The following is a 27839-nucleotide window of genomic DNA, read 5'->3' as shown; positions in this document are numbered from 1 at the left end:
AACCTTTCTGTTGGCAGTTAGTTCTGCAGTTTGTGTATTCCCTTCCCACCAGGTTTTGTTCTGTAAGCAATAGAAATTACTGAATGGTTTCTTTTGCCTTTTTATTTACCAAGTGCCAGCGGTGCTGTGCATTGAGCCTGGGGGAAATGGGGGGGGAATCACATGCCTCTAAATCTTTCTTCTCATTTGGGGTGTAAAAATCCTTTTCAAAAGGATTCCAGTTCCAGTCTGGCAGGGATGCTCCAAGAGGAGATACCCAGCCCTTGTGGTTTCTGACTAGGGACTTGTGCTGTGCAAAAAGAAAGAGATTAGCTTGGAGGACAGACAGACAAACAAACAAGTGCAGTCCTGGTCTCTGTTGCATTTTAATCTTAAACTAAAATTACCCCTTGAACACAGTAGCTCTGTTGAAGAGTTGAAGTGGGTATAAGCTTTCAAATCAATCCCTTTGAAAGACCATCTTCTGCTCCCTTGAAGGAAGGACATTTGAACTGTAGCTTATTCCTTCCATGTACTTAAATCACAGCAAAACTTCTGATTGCAAAGTGGTGTCTGAGGAATGCTACTTTTACTTGAATTGGATTTAATCAAGCTCTTTAAGCGAAGGATTGAGAATAAGGGAAGGCAAGGGATGCTGCTTGCAAGTGTTTTTGAAAGAAACCAACTCCAAACTTGTGGAGACCTGCACTGGAGAACTTCTGCTTATCTTGACTTTACAGCAGTGTCTCCGGGCATGCTTCAAGACTTATTTTTTAATGAGTAGCAGGGTGGGGCTCAGCTGGGTGGCTGTGCTCATGTGCGAGCAAGGAGGAGTATGACCTTGGCTAGGCTTTGTAATGCTGTGAGGATCTTGCAACATCTGTCGCTATAATAATGTAAGAATCAAAACAGAAGAATTACTGCCTTGAGTAGATAAGCAGCTACCTTAGTGCTTATTTACTGGTGTTTGAACTAGGCGTGTACCATTTCAAAAGAGGAATGTTGTTTTAAATTGTGCAAAACGTTTAGGAAGACACTGATGAGAAGTACAAAGCTGTTTGTAGGTTATGTTTCCTCCTTCCTGGGAAGTCAGAAAGAGCTGAACATGGTCTGACTGTAAAGGTCCCCTGGTCTTGCACAGAGCCTCATGTCACTTCTCTGAGACACCTCAGAAACATGTTTTTCTTCATCTGCTAATTGCTTGCTTATTATCTCCTTGCTAACTGTTTGCTCTTAATAGCTCATAAAATAAAAAAGGAAAAATGAATTTGAATCGTGTTCACTCCCTGGGGGGAAATTAAGCCATCGATAGCATGTTTAAAGTAGGCTTGTCTTTGTACTGTGCGCTCGCTGTCCTCCATATGGGGAGTCTGTAGTTGGTTCTGCATCATTTGTTTTGTCTTTCTGGTTGCTCTTAATATTAATTGAAGTCTTTCCCAAGACGCAGTTTTGTTAATCTTCCTTTTGTCACTTCCCTCCCCTCCCCCCCCATATCCCCAACACAAATGCTCTGAATGTCTGAAAAGAGGTTTAAAAGTAGCATTGTTGTTTTTTAATGTTAGTCATCCACTTATTCACCTGGCTTTTACCACCAGTATTAGTGTTCCTATTTCTTTGCTTCACTTCTGAATGTTACATGTACTGTAATTGTTACAAGGATGCAAATGGTTTCCTGGAGTGATGGGTATAGGTCTCTTATCAGCTCCAATTATGCAAAATGTTTTCAATTAGCTGTAATTCCCTTTTCTGCCTCCCCCCAGACAATCGCAACCAAGCAAGGTCTCTCCTGGGACGTCCGTCTGCTGCGCAGGGGCAGGCTTTCCCCGTCTGAATTGTGTCCTGTCCCAGAAGCGTTAGGATCAGAAAGCCCGCCCTGCTACTCCCTGTATTTTTAAAAAGTTATAATGCTCTTAATTACACCATTTCCCTAAAGATTTTCACTATCACTGCTGGCAGCCTATGGGAGGAGGTCCTACCTCCATCTTGAGATTCTCACCGTTTTGTCAGCAGCAGTGGAAACAAATGACTGTCCTGGACTTGCAAAGCTTTTTCTCCCTTAACTGTGCAAAGTCATAGGAGGTAGTAAAGTGCTTTGTCCAATACTGGTAACTACCAAAGTGGGATGCTTTGTCAGATGGACTGACGGCTAAACGTGAAATGGCAATTTCTGTGGTGCCGTGCGAGGCAGGGAACAGATGCCAGTAACTCTGAGCAAAATGTTCTTGTAAGCTTTGAGGTCCTTCTGGCTCTGAGGTTACCACCTCCATGGGCAGCAGCAGAGGAGAACAAGGAGAAAGCAGAGGAGTTTCCTGACAGAAATACTTGTCGTATGGAGGATTTATTGAAAAAGTTTGAAGCCCTGTGGATGTGGATGATGTTTGCTTAGGTAACACAGAGAAGAGGTATGTGCCTTCTACACAGTATGAAGAAGATTCACCTGTTCAAAACAGTGCTGGCTCTGGTTTTCCCATGTAGATACTGAATTATCTGCAGCAGGATGAAATAACTCTGGGTTTAAATAGCTTCGTTCTTCAAAAGAAATATTTTGAGGCCCTCTAAATACTGGCTCTGTAGTTAGAGCTTACCTTTCTCCCTCTTCTGCCTTAAACTGGCCTTGCTGCTTGTTTTAGGCCTTATCTTGGCCCCTCATTCATACTCCTGGTGCTGTTTTCACAGCTGCCTGACAGAGTCCATCAGGGAACCGAGGAGGGTTGAGAATAACCTTTTCCAGCACATCGATGATTGCACAGTTGAACCAGAGGAGTGGAGATTGCTGGGTGCAAGGGCTGGCTCTCAAAGAAGTGCTTGAATCCAAAGTGAGGTTTTGTGAAACTAGTTCAGTGCCTCTACTTCTGTGTTACTTATCAATCCAGCAGAATTGCTGTGGGTCCTGTTTCTGCAGCTATTTAAGTACTCCCATAGGCAGGCAGCCTTTCTCGGGGAGCAGGTTCTTGGACTGCTGGGCTTGCTCTTAAAGCATGTGCACAAGGAGCCTGAACAGGGCATGGTTTTAATGCTGAAAGGTGGTGTTTCCTAAAGCTCCTGGAATACGTATCCTGCTGGTGACCACCTGCAAATCCTGATGAAGAGCAGAACTGCTAAGGTGACACGAGTCTCAATTTGGGCGAGTGTGGTAAGGGTGCACTGGCTGGCGGTGCAGCACAGGTGATCTGCTTGTCAGGCTGTGTTTGCAGTGACGGCTTTATCACTATGGAAATGTGGATAGTTTCTGGCCTCTCATTTCAGCATAAATTAGCACTTTTCTTGTAGGACTTGCTCATGCACAACCTGATTTTTGCCAGCAATTTAAAAAGAAAAATTAAAAAAATATGTATTTACACTATAGAAACTGATATTTGGTGGAGTGAGGGAGAAAGAAAGGGGGGCAGAAAGCACTGAAAGAACAAGACTTCAATTACATTTCAAGACGATTCTGCCCTGCATTTATCTTGTTCTTCAGATGAGTGGGTGACAGGTTAAGTCTGCAGTGGCATTCATGTATGAATCTTATTCAACTTTTTCAGTTCTTTTCTGGGGAGATGATTTTCTTTCTAGTTTGTATGTCACTGTCATACTGAATGTCGTCTGCACTGTGGGGGCTGTGGATGAAGGCTAATGTCCACAAGGGAACGTATGGAAACTTGGACCCGTTGCATAGCCAGTGATGTGCAGAGCATCTTTGCCACAGATAAGACCTGTGAGCACAGGTGTCTTGGGAAGGCTCATCAGACCCAGCAGAAGACAACCCTGTAAGGACTCAGCGGGAGGGGACAGTGACCGGTCATCGTGCCCAAGAGTACTTTGATCAAAGCATTGCCTGTTTCAAAGGCATGCTTGCATAGCAAAATGTTGCTGCAGTTGCTTGTGTAACACCATGTTGCAGTGAATTCTTATATTACTTTGTTTTCCAACTTATTTCTTCTTTTAAGCATTTTACCTTTTTACACTAAAATAACTATTTTCATTCCTATTCAAAATAGTTAAAACTATACTAAAATATCTCAAAAATGTTTTAACATCAGTTGCGCTGGAGTACGTTGAACTAGCCAGTTTGCATCCAAGGTAAGGGAGACTTTTCCCCCATAAATGCATCATTACAGAGTTTGAGAAGGAGGGAGGACTAGAGGCCCACGTGCTGCTGGAGCGTTGGCAGGAGGTTAGGTGCTGTTGAGAAAAAGACCAAAGCTTGAACACGTTCAATCTGTTTAACTAATAATTAAGATGTTTGCTGTGTTCCTATCAAGGGTATGGGCATGTGATTTCAACTCAGGCGGGTTGTGTTGGCTTTACCAACGTCTCCTTGTCAGCTGAGCTGTGGGGTAACACTTTTAGTCATCTCTCATCACAAGACAGACGCGAGTTGAAGGGGGGTGATTTGATATTCCAGTTAAATCAGTCTAACGGGTAGCTGCTGCCAGAGGGGTTATCTCCTTCTCCCTCCTGCGATGAGCTGAGAGGACTAAACCACAAGAAACTAGTTTATCGATCAATTAGGTTTTTAATGCTTTTTAGTGCTAATGCTGAGTAGTTCTCTAGATAGCGGATTAGCTTCCTGAACTGGTTTACTGTGGGCTTGGATGAGCAGCAGTACCAGAGCAAGGGAAGGGGCATGGGCTGCGTGTCTGAGCTGGGACATACAGGGCAGCCTAAACTGCCTCCGAAATTCCCCATTTCTCCATCTACATGTGATTTTCATGGAAAGGGAAAGCTTATCTAATAATACAAGACTTTAAAATTGTACTTTATCAACGTTCCTTTAACTGGCTCTAATTGCTCAGTTTTGTTTTAATTCCTGTCTTGTGTTTTTGGTTATGTCAGATGTTCTGAAGGTTTTTGTGCAGTTTTAATGAGAAGGTAGCTGTTATTGCTTAGTAAAATTCTGGAAATAAGACTATTAAAACTGGAGGCTCAATAAGTGGAGCATAAACAGTCATTTTATTATGAAACTTTATCGCCTGACAGAAACCTTTTTTTGCTTGATTAAAATATTCAAAAGATTGAACTTATGTCTTTCTTGATAAATATGAATGCACTTTAAAAAAGATTAGAAAGTTTCCTCTTATTTCTCTTTTCATGCCATGAAAGACAACCTTCATTCAGGAGGTGGGACAGGGAAAAGAGTATTTGTGGGTTTTAGGGTGAGTGATCTCTACTATATTCGGCACTGAAGTATTTGAGTTTCCTTTAATTGCCCTTTGCTGCTGCATGTCTAGTCCCCATGGTAATTTCTTCCATCACTGATCTGGGGGCTGGCCCAAAGGCCAAAATTTATAGGACTGGGATGATCTTCCCCTCCCCTTTCTGGAGCAGACATATATATTTGTTTAAATGTCACTTGGCTAAAAGGTCACGAGCTCTAGCACTTGTACTGATATCAGCAGAGGATTTGCTGAATTAATTGAGTTTTGCCAGGCTGAAGGGAAACCTGGGGTAGGTGAATATAAGGAAAAACTTCAATTTGCACTCTGAGCACCTGATTTTAAATCAACAGTTCTGGTCTTGGTTTTCCATGCTGCTGTGTGCTTTTGTGACTTCTTTTGTTTTGCATTTGTCTATTTGGGTTAAGGACCAAGTTGGGCAACTTAGGGAAGTATCCTTTATTTCCATCCATGTGAATTAGCAGGAGAAGGGTTTTTCAGATTGTTTTGTACCTGTATAAAACACAGCTGTGCTTATTTACTTGAGGTCCATTCAGCGGATCTGAAAAGCATGAATGGATACTGCTAATTTTTTAGTTTGGTGGCCCTGTCATTGAGGAGGGGGAAAAACTGTCATCTCGGATGCAACGTTGCTCAGATTAAAGGCTGATGAAGATCTCTCTTTGCAGAAGGAATGGATGGCAATGCTGAACTCTTGTCTCATGTAGCATCTGTCAGAGGTGTATGGGCTAGTTCAAACCTCTTGTCCGTAAGAGGCTGGAGTATCTCTGCATTACTTAACCTCAAATGTGTAAACTGTGATAGTGTTTTCTGTGCAACCATAATTGCTGCTGTCTTGTCTTGTTTAAAGGAAAGCCAGAACTCAAGGCAGCAGATCAGCAGCTTGAGGAAATGTGCAGGTACATTGTGTAACCAGGGATTGTCCCGGTGTGGTCCTGGTAATTCCACACAGCTGCAGTATCTTCATTTGCATTGCCACTTACTTGTCTAAACTGAGCATACATGGCCATGATGTCTGGACGGGTCCTAGTATGCACCAAGTAACTCAGTCCTGGTATTCCCCGTTCTTTGTCTTGGAGTCTGGTAATGGTCAACGTGAAATTTCATCTGGAGTCTTAGCTCTTGTTGACCATCTTTTCTTGACCCTTAAGTGTGTGGCAGAATTTCTGGTCTAGCCTATTGGGAAACTTTTGCAAAAACACATAGTGAATCTTTACTTCCCTTCTTGAAAAGAACAAGAATTTAAAGGTTGTTCTTAACCAGGGAAAGCAGGTATTGAGAGTCCCGTCACTGTATGATGCCTCCTGGCATCCAGGTCTGTCATACTGTATTAACAATGTGTTTATGGTAGGTTTTGAAATACTGTTAGGCATTTGTGCTGCTTCTCTTAATTTATTTTTTGTGTCACAAGTTTCTGCCTAGCTGTCCTTCAAATCTGAGGTACCACATAGGCTCAGTTTTGTTATTCTACTGGGAATATTTATTTTTCCTAATGGTAGAGAAGTGAAGCATCATAAAAATGTTGAAGCATCATGGTCACGTGTAAGGACAGAGGACAGAATGGAGGTATAATCCCAAAGCTGAGGTGGTGCTGGCAGTTTGCAAATTCAGACAACAATCTAATAATGGACAATTATAACAGCAAAACTGGGGACAGCTGGGATGTAAGCTTACAGAGCCTTGGGGTCGTCTCTGCTCCAAAGCTGTGCCAACCTAGTTGGGTTTTTTGCACCCCCTTGCCTCCCCCCACCCCAGCTACTTGGAAGGTAGTCATTTAGATCCTCTTCCAGGCACACAGGGTTAAACTAGCCATGCTTTTTACATATCTGCTGAAGGTTAGAATTTTTTTCCTCTGAAATAAGAGAATTTGAAAAAGGTCAGCTTTGAAGCATCATTGCACAGATGGCTTTGCGGAGCTGTTGTCGCAGTAATGCGCATGCAGCCGTGCTTGTACCAGGAGAATCCAGTGACAGCACCACCATGCTCTCGCCTTGGCGACTTCCCTGTAATAGCTGACAAAGACTAGCGCCTCCTTCTTTGTTTGCAAAATGACTTCTTATGAGTGCTAGGTACTTGTTTAAAGAAGTGAACCTGTAGAACAGCTGTGTAGCTGCCCTGTAGACTGCAAAACCTGACACTCTGAGCTAAAAAGCTCGTACCCAGCCAGCTGGGCAACAGCTGCCTTCTCACATCTGGCTACTCCATTGCCTGTTTTTTCTGCACCTGAAGTTCATACCAGGACACTGTCATTGCTTTAAAAATCTATGTTTACAGAGTCACAAATATAAATAATTTATAGTAGGCACTTGGTTGGATATCTAGCTTGTAGGCATGTTGGGGGGGTTGCTTTTTCTGTCCAGCTAAATAAACCATCTACAAGAATCTGGCTGGTTTTCTTGTAAGATTTCAGTGATACAATCTAAAAATAAGGAAGCAGAATCTTTACCAACGTGAAAATCATGATTTCTGAAGGTGTTTTGAAATAGATTCCATTCATTCTGGGTTAATTGGTAAAAACAACAAAATGGTGAACCAAAACCTGAGAGAACTTGTGCTGGTGACCTGCAGCAGTTCTTGCATCCTCCTTCCCCTACCCACACATAAACACTGCATGTGCAGGCAATACCAACCTCATTTGCTACCTGAGTGGTCATTTTTTATTACTAGATTTAGGGAAATAATTTAATAACCAAATCTAATTTGGGCTAAAGCATTCATGAAGTGGAGAGCTGACCAGCTCATCCGTGATGGTTTAGAAAAGTAGGTGTAGCCTGCTATGAGTTTTCTTAGTGGTTTTTTTTTTGTTTTTGTTTGTTTGTTTTTTTATATATATATATATTAACTAGTGCATGAAGCTTCTTTCTTGCAGATTTTATAGTATTTTAATTCAAGGCCCACTTTTTGGTTGATGGAATAAATTCCAAGAGAGATGCACACCAGTGCATGTGTATGTACAATTTGCAGCTCAGAAGTTAAGGTGGAATAATATGAATGCAGATGTTCCTTATTTGCAAGCAGAGTTGGCTTCCTTCCTCTTCTTATAGCAAGAATATGTCCTAGGAAGAAATTTCTATAGCTGTACTTTAAGCACTTAAAAGTTTTCTCATACAGAATTTTATTTGCCACAAGATTGGACATGAAAATTCATGGTGAGTAATTAATTTATTGGAAGCTTTCAGTGAGTGATCCAATTTGCAGCTGACCAAGCGTAGCTTTCTGTTGTAAGTAGGGAGTTGCCTTGCAGAAGAACCTTTCCTTTGGAAAAATACCCCAATAAACATGAGGATGACACATCAGAGGTGTAAAGGTAATCTTTGTCCGTGTACTTCTGAACTATACAGTTTGATTTTTAGCTGGAAAATTTTTTCACTGTACTGTGTAAAAGGTTGGGAAACTGTACTATCTTGGTGCTGTAGAACTGTCAAGGGTATTAGAAAATTGTGATGGTTGACTAGACGGACAGAGCTGATGGGGGGGTTTGGAGGCAGATACATGTTTTCATTATAGTGACCCACTTTTTTAGAATTTTGAGAGTGATAATAAAAGTTGTCTTTCTTTTTTTTTTTCCTAATGTGCCACTGAGCCTAGAAGCATAAGCAGTTCCTGTCTTCATAGACCTGGGAACAAGAAAACTGTCTTTTAAATTTTGTTAATTTTTCAGAGCACAGTTTTGTTGTTGCAGACCTATTTGAGCCCTGTGTACAGGGTTTTTAGTTAGCAAGAGGCCAAGGACAGGGTGTGGAAAATGTTAAAAGTTTCGTGTACTCAAAATGGTGCTGATGTTAAACTTGCGATCACCGGTTCAGTATGAGTTGGTGTGTTTAATGCCAATGTTGAGTTTGACTTTTTTTTTTTTTTTTTTAACTGAATAGATGGCAGAGCCCTCCTAATAAATAAAATTGCTTCCCCTCTAGCTGTTGAAATCACCTTACTCAGATAAAACTGTTTTGTGGCAAACAGGAGGTGATTCAGAGAGCTACACCTATGCTGATCTCATAACAAAGCTAATTAATCTTTTTTAATTAAATGCCCCTTAAAATTCAGCATGACAAAGACCAAAGGATGGTTTGTTTTTTGGTTTTTGGTTTTTTTTTTTTACATGATTACTTTTAGAGGGCACTGCTCTGACAAAGAGAAGTTTTACTGTCTGTTTTCTTGCATGGAAGTGAGTAAGCAGAGCTGCCTGGGATGCTGATAATTTGTTTATATACTCCAACTGCAGAAAACAAGGAATGAAATGAACAGTTCACAGATGCACTGAGAAATGAGTGCTTGGGACAGTGCAGGAATGGAACTTGCATGTTAATTTTTCAACTTCAGATTCTATTTTAGATGTGCCAGTGTCTGAACTCTCTGCAAACTAGAATGTGTGGCGACAGGGGAGTACATCCAGATTGCTGCTGGTTTACCACTTGGCTTTGCAAGTAAAAGCAAGAGACTTTCAGGCGTACTGTGTTTTTTATTCACAGCAGGCAATTGCATAGGAAGATGAGGTCAGGAAGCTGCAATATTGATCAGACTATCTTCTTGGCAACCTTGTTCATGGCAACTTCGTGGAGCTTAGAGTAAATGGAGTATTAGGGCTATAGAAAAAGAACAAAAGGAAGGTTACCGCTGGCCTTTCTTGGCAGCAATAGCTGGATGCCTTTTAAAAACAGCATCTGTTGTCATGGAGCTTCTGAATCCAAGGCTGATTTCTGGCACCGTGATTTTCTCATGGCAAAAAACATTGTCCTGTCCTAGCCTTGGGGGGAGAAAATAAATAAATAAAGGCAATAGCCTTGGCAGCACTTGTCTATTATTGCAGCTGAGTGACTGAACTGCGGTGGGAACGGGACCAAGGGGAAACCTTTTCACAGAAAATCCTGGTTTTTAAAGCTGGCATCCACTATGGTCTGCAACATATCTTTTATAAGAAGGTGTTTGACATTTGGAGAAGGATTTTGAATAGTTTATATAGAACTTGCTTTCCTCTGAGTCAGCGATGTTTTGAGGCTGAAATAGAGACCTGAATTCCTAATCTCAAGGATTTTGGAAGGTCTTCCAGTAGTGGTTTGTTTGTGTTTTAAAGCCCATTTTCCTCTTCTAAACTTCAGATATAGTCAAACAGTTTAACACATTTATCATTTCTTGGTCAGTAATGTACAAAAGATAGTTACTAATTTATTTGGCATTAATTATGTTAGTTTAACGCTACGTTGCTTTGCTGAGCTTTTTGCTATCTTAAAAGGTGATATTTTGATTGAGTACAAATATTCATGCTTGACTTCATGGACAAAAAGTATACTCTGCTTCCTGATGAGATTTTTTTTTTTGTTCTTTCACAGTTCCAGTGAGTGAAGTTTAAAAACTTGCTTGGCTTTACTTTTGCTTTGTGAACTTACAGAAACCTAGAAACAAGTGATGATAGAAGTGGCTCGGTGTTTCTGAAGCAGGAAAGCAGTGAGCCTCTGTGTTTTTATTTCTACATGACTTAATTTTAAAGGTAGGAAAGGATGATTACCCCATGTCAGGAAGCATCTATAGGCAAGCTCTTCTGCTAGAGATGTGTAAACTCCTTGGGCTGAAGAATTTGCCCTTCAGGACCTTCCTTAAGAGTCAGCTCTGTTTTGATGCTGCTTGATTACTGTTACTTGACAAGTTTCAGGCAGCTACTGAATAAAATCTCTGCATATTAAGTATCTCATAGTGATTTCTCTTGCTTCACCCGCCTGTTTGTGTTTTGTCAGCCCACATTAGTGGCTGTTGGGTCAAGGATTAGGGCTCTCGCAGGCAAGTTCAGATTGGCCTTGCCGGTAGGGCCCCAGGGTAGGATGTTGCAACTGCTGTGACTCTGCTGTTAGAAATTACCAGCCCCAAAGCAGAGTTATTTGTCTGTCCTTCTGGTGTTTTAGGCTGCCCGCAAAGAGGGATCTGTGTTGAGGCACTGAGCTGAGCGGGAGCGGTGGAGGCATGCGCGTGTGTGGTTCTGCAAAGTCTGTGTGCGGCCGGTGACCTCGAGCAGGGGTGTAATGACACCACGGGGCTGCTGCGGCTTTTCTTCAGCAAAGAAGAGTCGGAGCCCTGTCATTTCAGGGTTTGTTTGCACAAGGGAGGGAGCCCTCGTCCTTGGGAGTAGCTGTGGGTCTGCAAGTATAATTGTCGGATAATAAAGGGACCCCGGGAGCCAAAACTTGGAGTTTGGAACAGCCTTTGGAGCCCTTGCGAATTCTTTTCTACAAGCCCTTGGATGGTGGAGTTGTAAACACCAGTCATCTGTGCAGGACTGTGGTTTTTTTAATCTGTTTTACTCTTTAAAGCGTCGTCAAACTCCAAGACAGACTTCTTCCAACGTTGCCCCTGCAGGCTTGCATTCTGTTATTTGCTCTTTCTATACAACCCCTCTAAAACATTAATATTTGATATCAGTGACACAGAGATAAAAATCAGGAAATTCTAAATGTTAAAAGTTTATATTTAATATATATTAATACTACCTTGAGGTTGGTTTTACCTAGAAATTGATGCTGAAAGAAGATGATTATTTTTTTTGTTGTGACAGTCCAGCGTGTTTATCTGCTAGTGAGTGAAACTTTTCTGTAGACACTCATCATCTCCATTTAATAACATGTATTTCAAAATCTTGACCTTATCAAGACTGTAATAAAATTGTAATTTTTCCTCTTTGTGGTAATACTAGCCTTTTTTAGTCTGTAAGACTGCATGAAAATTCAGAAACTGTAACTATGGGGGGTATGAAGAGTCTGCTTTATTCCAGCATTTGGGATGGATAACTGACAGTGCTAAAATTTGTACTTATAGTGTGGATTCTTTAATTTTTACTCAGGAAACTAATTTCTTAATTATGAGAAAATTCGTGCTGTTTTTGAAATTCTGCACTTCTGGAGATGCTGCACTATATTCCTTATAATAACAAAGTGACCAAATTGCTGCTTTAATTGCAAAATTTGACTTGAATTACAGAATTGTACTTAGTTCTTCCAAAAGAGTTAAGAGTCCCAGAGCAGTGGGGGAGAAGCGTGGATCTGATGATGATCGCCATAATTTAGACCTCTTCCTTTAAACTTTGCTTATGAGAGAGAGAGATTTTATTTTCCAGGAAGGAAGAAGGTAGCTTCCACGCAGTTCCCCATTTACTTGCTGGGCAGATTTTACTTGCTGTGGTGCTACATTTGTATTTAAAGGATTATAGTGATGAGAAGGTGGGAATGATGGCTGAAGCCAATGAGTCCTCCTGGAAGGTGAAATGAATCCTTCAGTTAAAAGCTTGATACTTTCCTTCTAAATACAATTGTTTGCTAATCTGGGATGAATACTATTCATGGCCAGCTTTGTACTTCAAGAGCAAGACCAGTGCCTGTGGTAGGTTGAACCTGTATACCAGTCCCAGCACAAAGCACGTTGCAATGGTGAGAGTGCTGGAGAAGCTCTGGGGGATATGACTGGCAAGCTGGAAAGGGCACGGCATGAACGTGCAGCACTGATGGTACTTGGCTTTCTGCTACGGTAAACCCAGGGAAGAAAAACCAAACACCTGTCATAAACCCCGATCTTTGTTAAAGAGGTTTGCTCTCACTGAAGTTTGTATTGGAAAACCTGCCAGTGCCCAAGTCTGGAGAGCAGAACAACTTCTGAGTGGGTAAATGTAAGAATTTAACCCTGACATAGAGTATGGTAGCATGTCACGGGTGGTTATGCTGCTACTTAATCTGCTTTTGTTTTGGTTGGAAGATCTTTCCTTGATCTGGCACATCGCATGGTTGCGCAATTGATGTGGGAGGGAAGAGGGGGACCAGCCTTGCGGTGGCTGGGTGGCTTTGTGCCGGGTTCACATGGCAGCAGAGAGGCGGCTTCAGGATTCTGGGGGCAGCAGAGTGGGCAGGTGGGGATGGGGCATGGTCTTCTCTTTCCACTGCTGTGCAGCTGTAGGGTGGCTGACTTTGTGATGGTAGGTGAGGTGCCTTTTAAAAAAAGAAGTTCCTGTAGGTATAAAGAGCACTCTTGATCCAGGATGGCCCTACAGGCGCAGTCACACAAGCTGAGTTAGGAAGTGGAAATGAAGCATGCGAGATCTGCAATAGCACTTGAAGGATTAAAAAAGATGATGGGAACTTCGGTCAAGGTGCAGTTCTGCCTATATGGGGTTTTTCCCTCTCTATCTGGGCACAATTCCTTTTACAGCCAGACGTGTTCCCTCGGAGCCCTTTGGATTTGATTGTTCTTTTTCTCTGCATGACAAAGAAGGCGGATTTACTCTGAAGAAGTATTTCTATGGCAGCCACTTAGAAAATCGTTCCCATGTTCTTCTATTACAACTTTTTTTTTTTCTATTTTGTTTTGTAGATACAGATGAGGACACGGTGAAAAGGTGTTTTGCCACGTTTGAAGAGAAGTTCTTCCAAACCTGTGAGAAAGAACTTGCCAAAATCAACATTTTCTATTCAGGTAAGGTGCTCATTTGTGTGTATTTGTGGAAAATACAGCAACGCAAAAAGAGTCTGAAGCTCCCAAACTTTCAGAATAACCACAGTGGTCAATGCAGGTCTACCATCAGGTAATTATACGGCAGGTTTATATGGGAAACTGCTCTGGTTTAATCACAGACGTGGAGCTAAACCGTGGTATTTGAATGGAGGGAGAACGAGGGGCAGGTGATTTCACTGCTTTGCAATAGCATCCTGCTGAACTTTGTGAAGATGCTCTTGAACTTAAGTGGCATCTTACATATAGGGCACAGTTTCTCAGCTTATCTGTGGTGACAGTCTCCTGTGCATGTTTTAGGTGTGCTAAGCTCCCCAGCTGGTGTTTCCTGAGCTTGTGTAGGAATAGTCATCATGGACTTGCCTGTGTATGGTAACTTGACCGTCTTGATGCGTCCAACAAGTTTTTAAACACTTAACTCTTACTTAAACTCTTGCAACTTTCTGGAGTAGATCAGCCAGTAGCAATTTGTCATTGGATGTGTATAAAATCCTGTTTAGTAAATTGAGTAAAAATGTCATGGTGGTAAGAGTAGGGATTCCGAGGGTGCTATTGTTTGTTATTTTCCCTGGGAAAGTTTGCTTTCCCACCCTGTGTTCTGAAAATAAACTTTAGAATGGGATAATCGGAAATTCACCCTGTAATATTGCCACAGAAGGCTTAGTAACAGTGTGCTCCAGTTCCACCCACCATTGCACTTCAGTTGGTTTTCAGCCTCTTTTGGTAAGGTTTAAAATGGGTTTTCAACTAGAAAAGCGTTTAAATATGGATACAATGATGCATTGACTTCTGCTTTACTTCCTCTTAACATGTTGATTTATTAACTTGGTGCTATGAACAGGCTTTTGCAGCACAATATGGTAGCCTTTTCTATTTCTGATTTTAATCTGGTAACAAAGACAAAGTTGAATTGTGCAAAATATTTTAATAACCTTCAGGCGATGACTTTATTGCTGGCTATTTTATTGCTAGCAGAATCTGGGTTGTGAACATGAGAATAGCCGAAAGCGTAATAGGTGCACTAACTGTGCGCTGCAGCTTGCCTCTGTTCAGCTTCCATCTAGGGAAGTAAACCTCTCTTGGGCCGGCTGTGCCGGCTCTTCTGGCTCCGGGGAGCAGGGGTGGTTTGCTATAGCCAGAGTGGGTGGCAGGACAAGGGCAAGGGGCAGACTGTAGGTAGAAGTGATACGTTTTATTAGGCCAGCTGGGTTTTACACTTTCTAGGCATTTTTGTACATGCAATTCATATGTACTTAACTCAGAACAACTGTTCTCAGTTTTATTTCCCTGTGAGATCTTCTGTTTCTCTCCCAGGTCTGAGGTAAGGCTTTTATGCTCAGAAACTTATCTTACTTTTCTAGTTATATCAGATCCTGTGTACTATGAGCTAGACTCTGTGGAGGAAGTTCTGTCAATTCAGATGCACAATACAGATTATAATTTTCCCTAATGAGGACCTGCTAGCACACGTGCACCCACATAAGGTACCCATTCCAGCGTTGTTTAAAATGGCAATAATAATATAGGCTAGGGTTTTTTTCAACTTGCTGTCATTTCAAAGATTTATAGGAGAGAATACATGTAACTTGAAAATGTCTTGTGATAAGATTAAAATAAGTCTTTTATTTGCAGAAGAGCGACGTGACTTTAATAGTATGGGAACCCTTTGTTAGGGTTATTAACGTTAAGCTACCTCAAGAAATGTTCCATCAGTGGTTCCTCTTCTTGATCATGTCAGAAATATGTCACACTGGACCCTACTGTGACTCCAGGCGCGTGTAGGCTTGGATTATGACCTGGTACATCCTATTTATTATAGGCTTATTATATGGCTTGTTACACACTTGTCTTTACGACAATAAATACTGTCCATTTTCAAGAAAGCAAAGCTTTCTGTTGATCTCTGCTTCAGTTCCTCGTTGTGTTTCCCTGTGCTGAGGGATCTGCAGTGAGCATCACCAGGGATTGCCGCAGCATGGATAACGCTGTCCTCTGGGGATGGGCTGCCCCCGGACCCCAGCTCCTCCCCGGCTCCCTGGAGCACGGCGGGTTGGAGTGCCTGCTGCAAAATGCCTTTGCCTTTTGCCGTGTGCTCAGGTTGTCGGCTCTCATCAAACATAGCCTTAATTCCCCAGACCATTATTCCAGCTCCGTAGGAAGGAAAACTGCCATTAACTAAATCTGATTTGATAAACAGTTTGTGATTATTTGGACTACGCTCAAGAAAATCTACGCTCAATTGAAAGAAAAAGAATAGCAGTAAAATTTTCAGATGGTTCCAGTAGAGGAATGCCTGTTCAAGTGCTAAAGTTTTATTTGTGGCCAGTTTTAGTTTGTGTTTCGGCTTTTCTAGAGGGGAGGTTTGTTATATTTTAAATTAGCATCATCAGGATTAGCTTGGGCTACTATTTAGCTAGTAACATTTTTGTGGTTAATTTAGGAGCTGGTTTTATTATTTGTAGGAAGCCGCGGCTTTAACTTGGTAAGCAAAATATTGAACATACGTACAAGTAGGAAAAGGAAGGAGTGCTAAAAGAACCTGCCGAAAACGCTCAGAGCCCTGAGCCAGATAGCTGCGAGGAGGCATGGGCTGTTCAATTACCTCCTGTCTGGTGAAACAGGTTTTGATGACAACCATGACCTGGTAAACTGGAACTTGGCGGAAAATTTTACTAGCTCCTTGGTGTGGTACTTTTTTTTCACGATCCTTATGTCTGAGCCTTATGTGTGAACTTTTCTTTAAACGTGGAGAACAGAGTCAAAACCAACTTGGAATTGCATAGTTGAGGTGAGAACTCTTTAGGTGGTGGTTTTTAGTCAGGATCTAGAAGCATTTTTTTGGGCAAAGCTGCTACTTTATGGAAGCACTTTTGTTGAAGTCTGCCTCGGTTGGTTTTAGATTTCTCCTTAGCCTTTGCTGTGAGATTACACTCAAGCTGAGGACTCACTGGGCATCAGGTCGTGCAAAATGCTGCAAGACAAGAGCGGTTCCAGTTTCTAAGAGTACGCTGCTTTTTTCTAACTCTTTTGAGTGGCACTTTTTTTTTTAAAGTCGCTTTTCAGAGTGCTAAATTAGTGATACTGGTGAATGTCTTTTCAATTATTTTGGGAGTATGTTGCAAACTGAGAAATTAATTTCTGCTCTGCTTTGCCATTTCCCTAGGCAATTCCCTAGGAGGTTTTAAGAATAGCAGTGCACAGTTTGTCTTATTTTGCTTCTGCAATGAATCTTGATGATAAAATCATACCTTAACAAGATGAAATGACTCGTGGACTGGATAACTGGAGTCAGGGCAGGAGAGAGAAGAAGGCGTCAGGACTGCCGTTTCTCAGCAGTGGCAGGTCGTTATAGGGCTGGGTCAGTTGCCTTGAAAGCCTCATCCTCAGAGGGCTGCAGTCCTCCCCTATGGATGGAGAGGGCTGTATAGAAGACAGCACATGACTCTCTTCAGCAGTGCATAATGAAGGAGAGTGTTTGTATTTGGACATGATGCTTCTTTAATGGATGTTGATTTGCAAACAGATAGGAAAATTGCAGCAGCAGTTTTATAACTATTTCAAAGCACTGTCTTTTCTTTAAATACTGTGTTGTTAGGCTCATGGTTTTTAAGATTTTTCTGGACATAGGGACAATGAAACAGTGCTTTAAATTGAAAGATGTAAATTTAAACTCTTCCATATTTAATAACTTGATCCAAAGGAAATCTCAGCGTATCACAGATGGTTTAATATGGCATTTCGAATATAGAGAGTGAACTTGTGAGTTTTATTTGTATGAAGGCCTTTGATTCTAACAGCTACTCTAACAGATATCTGTTACTTCTTGCTGAGAGAGTTCCCAAAGTGGGGAGAGATTATTGTTTTTGCAGTCTGACCTCGTGTGTCTTAAATATTACGTGGTTGTAGGCTGTGGGCAGACGCTTCTCACTGTGGGCTGCATCGCCTCTGTTTGGTGGAGCCCTTGCAGCTGTAGAAGTTGTCAGAGAGGAGTTGTCCTTTCCTGTCTTTTTAAAACCTCTTACTTTAATAAAGTTTATAATCAAGAAAGTTATAGAGAGTTTCAGGCTCTTCTGTACTTGACTTTTCTATATTGATACCCGTTTTCTGTTCGGAAAGGCATTCTCCTTCTGGAAAATATCTTATGCAGAGCACTGTAAAATTATTTACAGAGGAGATTTGTTCTTAAAATTAACCAGAATTGAATAAGACTGAGGAAGAGGTCAGAATTGCTCCCATAAGAGTAAATCTTACTTCTAAAGGGGGGAGCAATTGAGAATTACCATTAAGTTGTTATATAAGGTACTAATGAAGAGAATTAAATTGACAGCCAGGAGGCTGTCGGGCAGAGCTTTGGGTCGTGGTTTCTGGTGCAGTGGTGTGTGTCCTGCTGGGTGGAGGTGGCTCCAGCTCCCGGCCGTCTGCTCCAACACTGTGAACCTGCCCGGCATCTTCCTGGGCAGCACCAGCACCCGGGGTCTGCGGCGGTGCTTGTCGACAGAGATGCCAAAGCTCTGACTGAAGCCGTGGCAGGGGGGAAAAGCCTGGCAGGAACGAGGTGTACAGAACAAAGAGAAAGATAATGGTGTCAGTTATACTGGTTTTAGCATAAAAAGATTGTTATTTAGCCAAAAAGATTGTTTTCTGAAAGCACATAAAGCAGCATGTTTAAAGGAACACCTGTTTCATACTTGAGATGTGAGGAAGAGAGACTGACTTGTTCTGAAAACACATCAAAATGATATTTAAATTCAGGCTGACTATCCCTTTAATCAGTAAATAACGAGGCAATGCTTCTAACCTGCGTGAGCCTAAACTGGGGAAAAGAGGGATAAATTATTACAGCGGATCATGTACAGCAGCAAGTAGTGTTGTAACTCCTGATCAAAGCAGAAGCTGTGTTTGTCTGTCACCGGCAGCTTGGCAGAGGGGTTGCGTTGCTCTCTGAGCAACAAAATTCAGCGTCACATTTGAAGCGTGTTTTTTTTTTTTTTTTTTTCTTTGATTTCCTTACTGTCATATAAAAAGATAGTAAACATGTAGTCAGTAGTGGGTGCACAGATATGAAAAGTGCTTTGCTTACTAACTGTCAAGTTTCATAATATTGTCTAACGGGTTTTTTTCCTAATGCTTTTTGTGCGTTTGCTTCATTTGAGAAAGGCGAGCAGCTTTCCTTTGCGCACAGAGTAGACGTGTGGTCACTGCTTTGGTATTTGGATGAGACCCTATCTGCCTGGCTGCCTCCAGCTACAGCTCTGCCAGCGCGGGGAGGCCTGACTCTGCGTCCCCCTGTGGGTTTATAGCCCCTAGGTGCAGGCAGCAGCTGCGCAGGTTGGGCTTCTTCCATCCATAACAGGTATTCGTGCGGTCCTGGAATGAGCATCCTCTAGAAATCAGATCCAGGGTGGAAGTCGAGAGGTCTGAGTTCATGTCTAATGCTGCTTTAGTCTGTGCTGAAGGGACGACCCCTTGATTTTGGCTATATTAATTAAGACCTGACTGACATGACGGCTTTTTTTTTGGAGAACCTGTATATTTTACATAGGAGTGGGTTAAAACCTTTAACGAGAAGGAGCTTCATAAAAGAGAAATATGCAGAGTTGTTGAATTTAATGCTTAGTGGGGGAAGGCCATGCAGTAGATTATTCAATGCAGTGCTTTTTACCTACAGGCACGTTATTTGAGGAAAAGGTATTGTGCTTTTTATGGGCTCAGTAGGCAAGTTGCTGTCCTCTCATCTGACTTTTCCCTTTCCTTGCTAACAGAAAAGCTTGCAGAAGCTCAGCGCAGGTTTACTACTCTTCGGACTGAGTTACAGTCAACTTTGGATGCACAGAAAGAAGCCAGCGGGGCTTCCACGCTGCAGCGGCGCAGAAAGCCCGTCTTCCATCTGTCTCACGAAGAGCGTGTCCAGCATAGGAATATCAAAGATCTGAAATTGGCCTTCAGCGAGCTCTACCTCAGCCTCATCTTACTACAGAACTATCAGGTACCTGCAAAAAGAGGTGGTTTTACAAAGCCCTGTGTGTAAACATCTCTGTGCTTTGTGTATCCTTGAGTTGCCTCGTTCAAGCCAGTTTTTTATTTCTTTTTTTTTATTTTGGGGTCCCTAAACATTTCTAAAGAAAAGGCAGATGCCTAGCAGCTGGCAGCGTACGTCTTGTTGCTTTTTGTTGAGCTAGAAATGCTAAGCTGACCTGCAGAAGAACCTTCCTCCTTCCTTTTCTGGGCTGGCTGGCCCCAGCACCCTTGGCCCAGGCATGGTCAGGACACAAAGTCACATCGGGGCCTCCTTCTGTAGTGTGTTGTTCTGTGCAGGGCTGGAGCTGGCAAGTTGGGGAAGAAGCTCTTTTATCTAATATTTGTAGTGAAACTTGAAATACTAACGTACTGTTTCCTCTTGGCGTTACCATGGTAGTGACTGTGACCTTGCTATATCAGAATTTCTTGTTAAAACATCCATTTTAAAAAAAAATGTTTTTAATTCTGTAGGATACAGGCTCGTTTGCCTTGAAGTATGAAAAAACAAATCTTTAGTTGTACTTGGATTTCTGGCATGAAGGGGCACGGTAAATATTGCAGATGCTGATTTCGTTCCAAAAATCTTGAAACAAAAATCTGAAACTGTTAAGATCTTTTTTTGCTAGGCTAGCTCTTTTGGTGTTAAATACTCTGAAATGCTTTTTAATGTCTTATTTTGGGGATTTTTAGCTTGTTAAATATGAATGTTTGAACTTAAATTCTTTAACTTAAATTTGCTACATCTCTATTTAGAACTTTACCAGTGTTGTACTTGAGAATTTTACTAAACAAAATTCACCATAAGAATTACTTGAATACCACTCTGCAGTATGGACAGAACTTAATTTTTTCAAACTTCTGAGTGTTTGTACCTCTCCTAAAATGATGTTATGTCCTTGAGCACGTGCACATAGGCTGCCAACACTTACTCGCTCCAGATGCCTCAACTGGAATTCCCTTGCTTTAATACTGGGTTTCCAGGTTGGAAAATCTTAGTCCAACTTGTATTGTTCAGACCACCTCTTACAAACATTATAACTACTTATTTTCATTGGTTGAACAGACACCCCTCCGTGAGTCCTGAACACGCATTGCAGAAACTATTTATGGCTTTCTCAATAAAGCTCTTTAACTACTAGAGAGAGTTTCTGGTTCAAAATCCTGGGAAAGGTAGAGTATCCTTTGCTTTTCAGGTATGGAGCGAAGCAGTATTACCTGCTGTGATTTCTGCACTCTTTTAAAAAAAGAAAGCTTTTACTGTTGGTTACAAAAATCACTTCTGAGGCATGATGAAGAATTTAAATACAGGATGACAGAGGTCATTCCTTTGAAAAATCTTTTCCTACTCTGCATCAGTGAAGAAAGGCATCTTGCACACTTACATTTTTGCTACCACAAATCCAGGTCCTTCATATGTATACTAAATATTGATGTCAAACCCATCTGGATTTGATAGCTTTCACAGTTTCCTAAAGGAGCAGAGCTTCTTTCTACCACATAACTTCAAAGAGAGAATGAGAAAAATTAGTTCAAACTGGTTTTGAAGTTGAGGACAAGGAATACAAGTACCAAACCAAACATAAACCCAAATCCCAGAGTACTACTCTTAATCACTTCTGAGCTTGGAATATAAGAACTAGGAATATTCAAGGTCTTGCAGTTTCAGAGAGGGAAAACAGTAACCTGGTGGGAAGATGACGTAGGTGAGGCCTTTGTGTAGGAGATAAATTCCTCAGTCTGTTAGGACTGAAGCAAGAGCAAAAGTTGCATGTGTTCATTCCTAAGGTACACAAACCAAACATCAAGTGAAACTATAACTTGTCTCCAGGGCAGCTGTTGCTTTTTTAACTTACCAATGATTAAACTTTGCATAAAAGTAACTTATTGTTAACAGTAATATATAATTCTAGAGTATGTACATACATAAATAAATCTATTTATTTGAAATACTGTTGTTCAGAACAAACAAATCTTGAGAAATTAAGTATATACTTATATATAATATAGTACACTCATGGGGCAAATAATGGAGGCTGAATCAGTCTTATTAAACTGCTGTGCATTTGCCTTGCTGGTGCATTTCCTGATACGCTTGTATATGAGCAAGGATTTTTGAGTTCACTCTTTGACCCTACTTGATCTTGCATAATATTATTGCGTAAGTTGCACTGTTTGGTTTTTGTCACCTTTAATGACAAAACATACCATTAGTTGATTTGCTCCAATGGATTCGATTAGTATCCAGCAGAAATGGAAGTCAGGCTCGGAGAAAGCTCCTTGCCAAATAAAAGCATCAAGAATAGCAAGAAACACAGAAATTCTGACTGCGTAAACGATGTTTGACCATTTTGTTTAACGGTTTGTTAAACGTTTTGTTTAACGGTTTCATCGCTGCGCGTTCCTTGTCAGAAGTAGCACTGTAACCAACGGTGTTTTTATCGTGCGCTTTTTGGGGTTGCAGAATTTTTGCAGCCAGAGGATGAAACGCCACTGGAGAGGCTCTAGGGTGTCTGGTGTACCTGTGACCGACCTGCCAAGGTGCACCAGAGTCAGGCTGTGATTGCACACGTGGCAGATAAAGTGATGTTAGTTCAGGCTATCGAAAAATCTCTGACCAAAATAATCATTTTGTTGCATCTTTTTAATTTCAAATTTCTGAAATAGTGATCTGTTCTCCCTGGGGTGGAATGCTGTCTTTTCCAATAGAAAGTAATTAAAGTCTCTTGTCTGCAATAATGCAGATCGTTAATGCATTGGCTTCCTGCTCCTGTCTCCCTAGCCTCATTTCCCCACCTAAACGGTAGGGGTCTGGTATTAAATCACTCTAAGCATAATTAGATTGAAAATAATTTCAGTGAGTAGTGGGTGCCTCTCCCTGGGGCATTGGATTTTGCCGTTTTCTCTGTTTTTCTTTCCAAGCTACTCTCTAAGCTTTCTGGAAGTGAATTTTGCCCTGGTCTGTCTGCGTTCCTGCTGTTGCTTGAATGAAATTGTTGAGTCTTTCGACTGGCGTTTTATGTATAATGAAATGCAGGATTTCAAATGCATCTTGTTACAGCAATTGCCTGCAGCGTGATGGGCTTTGCCTGTCTTAGTTACTGTGCATTACAAGGGTGTGGGGTCAGGGCTCATATATAACTTGGAAATCAACCATTATTTCATGTTTTAATGCAGCACTGTGTGCTTATTTGGCCAGACTAGAGAGTTACATCTCCCATGTCTGCAAGCCTTAACTAGTTTTGCAGTCATTGTGCAATGTACTCTGTAGAAAAGGATGCCGTTCTGGGATGCATTTGGCTGGATTTAATCTGCAGCATTTAAAACATCCACAAATTTTCTGTTGTACAAGGATTTCCCTTCTATAATGCACTTATCTGGAGAACTTGATTTGAAACCAATGTAAAGTTTAAAGAAACTGGAAATCAGTAGCCTAGTTTCAGAAGGGAAAACACCTTGAAGGATTGGCAATGAGTGTGCGAGTTGGGACAAAACATAGTCTTTCTGCAGCTTTATATTTTTGTTAAGAGCTCATTACAACTACTGCTAATCCAGAGAACAGTTGCCGAGTTGCAGTACCTGGGACATAGGTGGTAAGGTGCACCCAGACAGAGGGAGCATGTCTTGAAATAACGTTAAGCATACAAGTTTTGAGTATGTCCAAAGGTTATTTATCTTCATTGAGATTTCATCGGGAATGTTGTCGCTTCCTGCATTAAGGAGGAAAGTGGCAGTGATTTGGCTTTTCAGGGAATATGAGGTTTAGGTAGTTCCCTGCAAATAAGTTACCTCCTTTTATGCCCTTGAGTCCCACATTTTTTTCTGGTTTTTTTTTGGTTTGTTTTTTTTTTTTACTTCTAATAAAGTAATAACTCAAAAACTTCCTGACAATAGATGCAATAATTTTGATTCTTCTTTATTAACTATTCCTTTTTTTGCCAGCGCTGGAAATAGAACCATTTAACTTTCTTGGGAGTCGACTGAGGTTAAAAGCCAGTAACTGTTTTGCAGAACCTGAACTTCACCGGCTTCCGCAAGATCTTAAAGAAGCATGACAAGAACCTGGAGACGACGCGGGGGGCAGAATGGCGGGTGGCCGAGGTGGAGGTGGCACCCTTCTACACCTGCAAGAAGATCAACCAGCTTATCTCCGAAACAGAGGTAAAGATGCTAGTCTGGGCACTGCTCCTCTTTTAACTAGAAAACAATGTTTTCTTGTTCACTACTGATTAATAGAATGTTTTGCCCTCTCTATAGCTTGTATTCACTACCAAGGCAACTATTAATTGATTTTGAAATGCCACTGATTTCTAGCATGCCTACATAAATTTGGGTATGTTCTCTTCAGCTGGTAACTTTTCACCCTGAAAAGCTCACGCAGGGTTAGCTTGTGTTGCGTAATAACTTAATGCAGTGTGGTGAGCTTTTCGTATCTTTGTTACCGTGTGTTAGAAGAGCATTGGGCCAGGGCTCTGATGTAACTTGGAAATCAACGGCTGTTGGTTGTTGTTGTTGGTTGTTGTTGTTGGTTGTTGTTGTTGGTTGTTGTTGTTGGTTGTTGTTGTTGGTTGTTGTTGTTGGTTGTTGTTGTTGGTTGTTGTTGTTGGTTGTTGTTGTTGGTTGTTGTTGTTGTTGTTTTAATACAGTACCATGTGCTTATCGTTAGAATGAACTTCTGTGATGTATATCTTTATCTCCTTAGGAAGTGGTGACCAATGAGTTAGAAGATGGAGACAGACAGAAGGCTATGAAACGTTTGCGTGTTCCACCCTTAGGAGCAGCTCAGGTGAGAGATCGAGTTACATAGCGAAGCTGCTTCTCCAGCTTGTCAAGGTGCCAAGTAAGATTCAACATTTCAACAAAGTAGTGAAAATAATTGATGTGAGCATGCTCTGCAAATTGTGAGGGGGACATGGTCACATAATCTGCTTTTTAGTTCCGGAAGATTTGGAAATAGCTTGCTTACTATTCCTAATGCATGCAGACAAGGTAATGAAGGGATGAGATAAATAGTAAAAGGAAATTTGTGCTAATAACAATGTATGCTTAGTGTTTGCATGGTCAGGAATATTTTTCAAAGGGCATTGAGGTGCCCAAGCTCTGTTTCAACACAGCAACAACGTAGGCAAGAATATTATGCAGCGTTTTCAGTTTAAAAAAAATCACTTCAAGAGCAAGAGTGCGATGAGAGATCAGAACATTGTATCTCTGATTTTAAATTTACTTTGCAACTTAATCTGACTTTGTTTGATAACCTATTTACTCTGCCTTAATTCCACCATTGCTTTGTTCACAGCCTGTACCAGCCTGGACTACATTCAGGGTTGGATTGTTCTGTGGGTTGTTCATTGCACTGAACGTCACTGTCATACTTTCAGGTGGGTATCCTTGGTTGGACCTGGCTGGCTGCCATACCTTGGTTTGGATATATTCTGGTCACATAGTGAAGACCTGCATCTGAACTGGGTTGGTCAGGATGTTCTGGGTTAAATCAGCCTGAGTCAGATCATGCTGTACTGAATTATTAGTTCTGCTCAGTAACAGGTTGTGGTGTTTCTCATGTTATATACACGGATTTTGGACTTTGAACGTATTATGGTTTGTTCTCCTGGTTTGCTCCCTACTCTTGGAGGGATATTCTGGAGGTGCAACATCCATGTTTAAAGACAGATTTCTGTTATTGTTCTGTGAATGCACAGCCCTCTCCCGCCTTGAGAGACGTGCTCATAGAACTTAAGTTTTGCATGGTACTGACTCCCTACAGAGAATGAGACCAGACATGGAGCCATGTGAGCACCATGCCACTTGGGACGTTTTCATGTAGAAATTTCTCGGATTTCAATGACTGGTGCCTATTAATGGAATTAATTGATTTTTTTCTTGTTGGCAGATTTTGGCAAGATTGTTTAAAAGCTACAATAAATTATTGCATATCTCCGGCCTTAGTTTTATTCTGCTTTGCACCTTCTGAGTTTGGACTCTCATTAGAGTAAAAGCTACGTTAATACTCTAGATCCAGATACAGCGCTTCATCACAAGTGGCTTTACTAATTGTGTGTGTGATTTCAGTAGTGTTGTAACTTGCTTAAGCAGTACAAAGGAAAAGGCTTAGCAAATCAACGTATGAGCTCTTGCATTAGGAAAAGCCCATGTCTGTGTTTTTGACTTAAAAGAATTTTTAATCAGATGTTTCTGTAATTGGATCCAGTCATCTCTTGGGATAAAATTTCTCTGTTTGAGAAGCTGTTTGCACTGCTTCCCGTTTGGTCTTCCTACGGTAGAGGCAGAAAGTTGACCCATCTGTGTGAAGGGTCCATTTAATGTGTATAAGCTGTTCTTTATTCATAGTATCTTTTTTTTTTTTTTGTAACTTACACGCTTGATCTCTGTGTGAGATGTAAATATGATTGAAGCCAGTTGTGTTTGCTTTATCTCTCGGTATTAAGAATGAAAAAGTGACACAGTTGTGAGAATGAATTCATAAAAATGATTATATCTCTAAAGCACATGTTACTAACCTATTACGAATAATAGGTGTGTTTGTATCAGTAGACATGATCTGATATCTGTACATTACTTCAGATACTGGGCAAAAACTGTATTCTAACTGCAAAGTGTTTGTTTTTAGTTGGATATTACTTTGCTAACCTCTTTTCTACTTTTGCTAAATTGCTTTTATGATTTGATTGACTAAGATAGGATTTTAGCATTGTATATGTAGAATCTGTGAAACAACATTAAAACATGACTTCTAGTAGTAAACCACTTCTGTATTGCCTGATTTTAAAAGTAGAACAGCAAAATTTTATAGAGATGAGTTCACAATAACTTGAGGTCCAGGCTGCTACAGGTGGATCCCAGGAGAGTGTCACCCTAAAGAGTGTGAATTTTGAGGCTTCACTGTTTCCATATCAGCTTTCCTAGGTACCAGGCCGATGTGTAATTGAGACTGAAAGTTCATGGAAATGGGCATATGTTTTATTAACCAAAAACCTGTAAGACTTCATGCAAAATCTCAAGACTTTTGCTGCAGCAGTGCCCTGTCTCTCGTTTGGGAATTAGGCTGCGATGTCATTGGGCTTGTCACCAGGGACATCTTCCTCTCTGAGCACCGTGTTCAGAGCCCGCGCTTGCTGAAGGTATCCGTTGATCAAGCGTCACGTACCTGCTTGACTCTAGGAGGTGACTTCGCTTGTGGTGTTGGATTTGAATGGAAACAGTATTTGAACGGAAGATCTTTTTGCCTCGGGGCTGTAGTACAGAGCCCTGGACTGGGTCACACCAGTTTGAGACCTCGTACACCTTTGCTGGGCACTTCCCCGCAGGCGGGGTCCTTGAGGGTCTTCGGTCAAACTCCTCGGCTGTAGTGAAGAAAATGGTTCAATTAGGAAACATGAAAAGGGAATCAAATCTAGCCTTTATACTGCGCAAGATAAACTAGGCAGGGTTTAGTATCAGAGGAGAGAATATACAGAGATGCTCTCAGTTTCTCTGTTGTCAGTAGCTCAGCTCGTTGTGCTGTTCAGTATCTGCTTTTTCTCCAGAACCAGCTGCTGTTCCATACTGCAATTATGGTCCTCTACCACCCTAAGAGTCCAGAAATAAGATTAGCGGGCATTAGCTATGGAAGTCATATGCTATACTGTCATATTAAACTGTATTCACCTCAGGATAAGCCTTTGTCTGGGTATTCTGTCTTGAATAGCACGCAGCACATCTGTCCTATTCTGTCTGGTCACTACTTATTCAATATATTTGGGGCTACTTCATCCTTTTTGGAAGAACCTCCTTTGGTTTTGTCTGCAGGCATTTCAGATTAAAATTTGAAATGCATGCTTTTGCAATTCCATATTTAAGACTCATTTCTTTCAGCTTCTTCAGGGTATCTGTCATTTCTGTCCAAAATTTGACTGTCTTTTGCCTGAATCCAATATTCTCTGTAAGTTTTAAATTCAAAGCAACAGTTCTTGGGTCATTGTTCCTTGCACTGTTTCTCCATAATTTCCTGTGATATAAAGTACAGATGCTGAAAACTCCTGAAACTTCTTACAGATAAGCTTTCTCTGAAGAAAAGTTTGCAAAACTTGGGGCTGTAATTTAGACAGGAGGGTTTGTGAGAATAAATTCTCAGCATCGATTCTTTTTTTCCCTCTTGAAAAGCATGTGGGTGAGAAACACGCCGTGAAACTGAAAGCGGGGATTCAA

General features: G+C 41.2%; 1 protein-coding gene across 1 annotated transcript in view; it reads left to right on the top strand.

Annotated features, from left to right (window-relative positions):
• XPR1 (xenotropic and polytropic retrovirus receptor 1) overlaps nucleotides 1-27839 on the top strand; it is a 117479-nt gene that overhangs the window by 60972 nt on the left and 28668 nt on the right. Inside the window, exons 3-7 of the mRNA XM_087730927.1 lie at nucleotides 13482-13583; nucleotides 19382-19605; nucleotides 23646-23795; nucleotides 24337-24420; nucleotides 24931-25012. Of these exons, the coding sequence (XP_087587053.1) occupies nucleotides 13482-13583; nucleotides 19382-19605; nucleotides 23646-23795; nucleotides 24337-24420; nucleotides 24931-25012 (642 nt within the window). The remainder of the gene's footprint in view (nucleotides 1-13481; nucleotides 13584-19381; nucleotides 19606-23645; nucleotides 23796-24336; nucleotides 24421-24930; nucleotides 25013-27839) is intronic.

This window comes from Nipponia nippon, unplaced genomic scaffold, assembly GCF_047370975.1.
Source record: "Nipponia nippon isolate SJK-2023a ecotype South Korea unplaced genomic scaffold, ASM4737097v1 scaffold_5, whole genome shotgun sequence".
NCBI lineage: Eukaryota > Metazoa > Chordata > Aves > Pelecaniformes > Threskiornithidae > Nipponia > Nipponia nippon.
The sequence above is the reverse complement of the archived record's forward strand: the minus strand, read 5'-3'. Positions and strand labels throughout refer to the sequence as shown.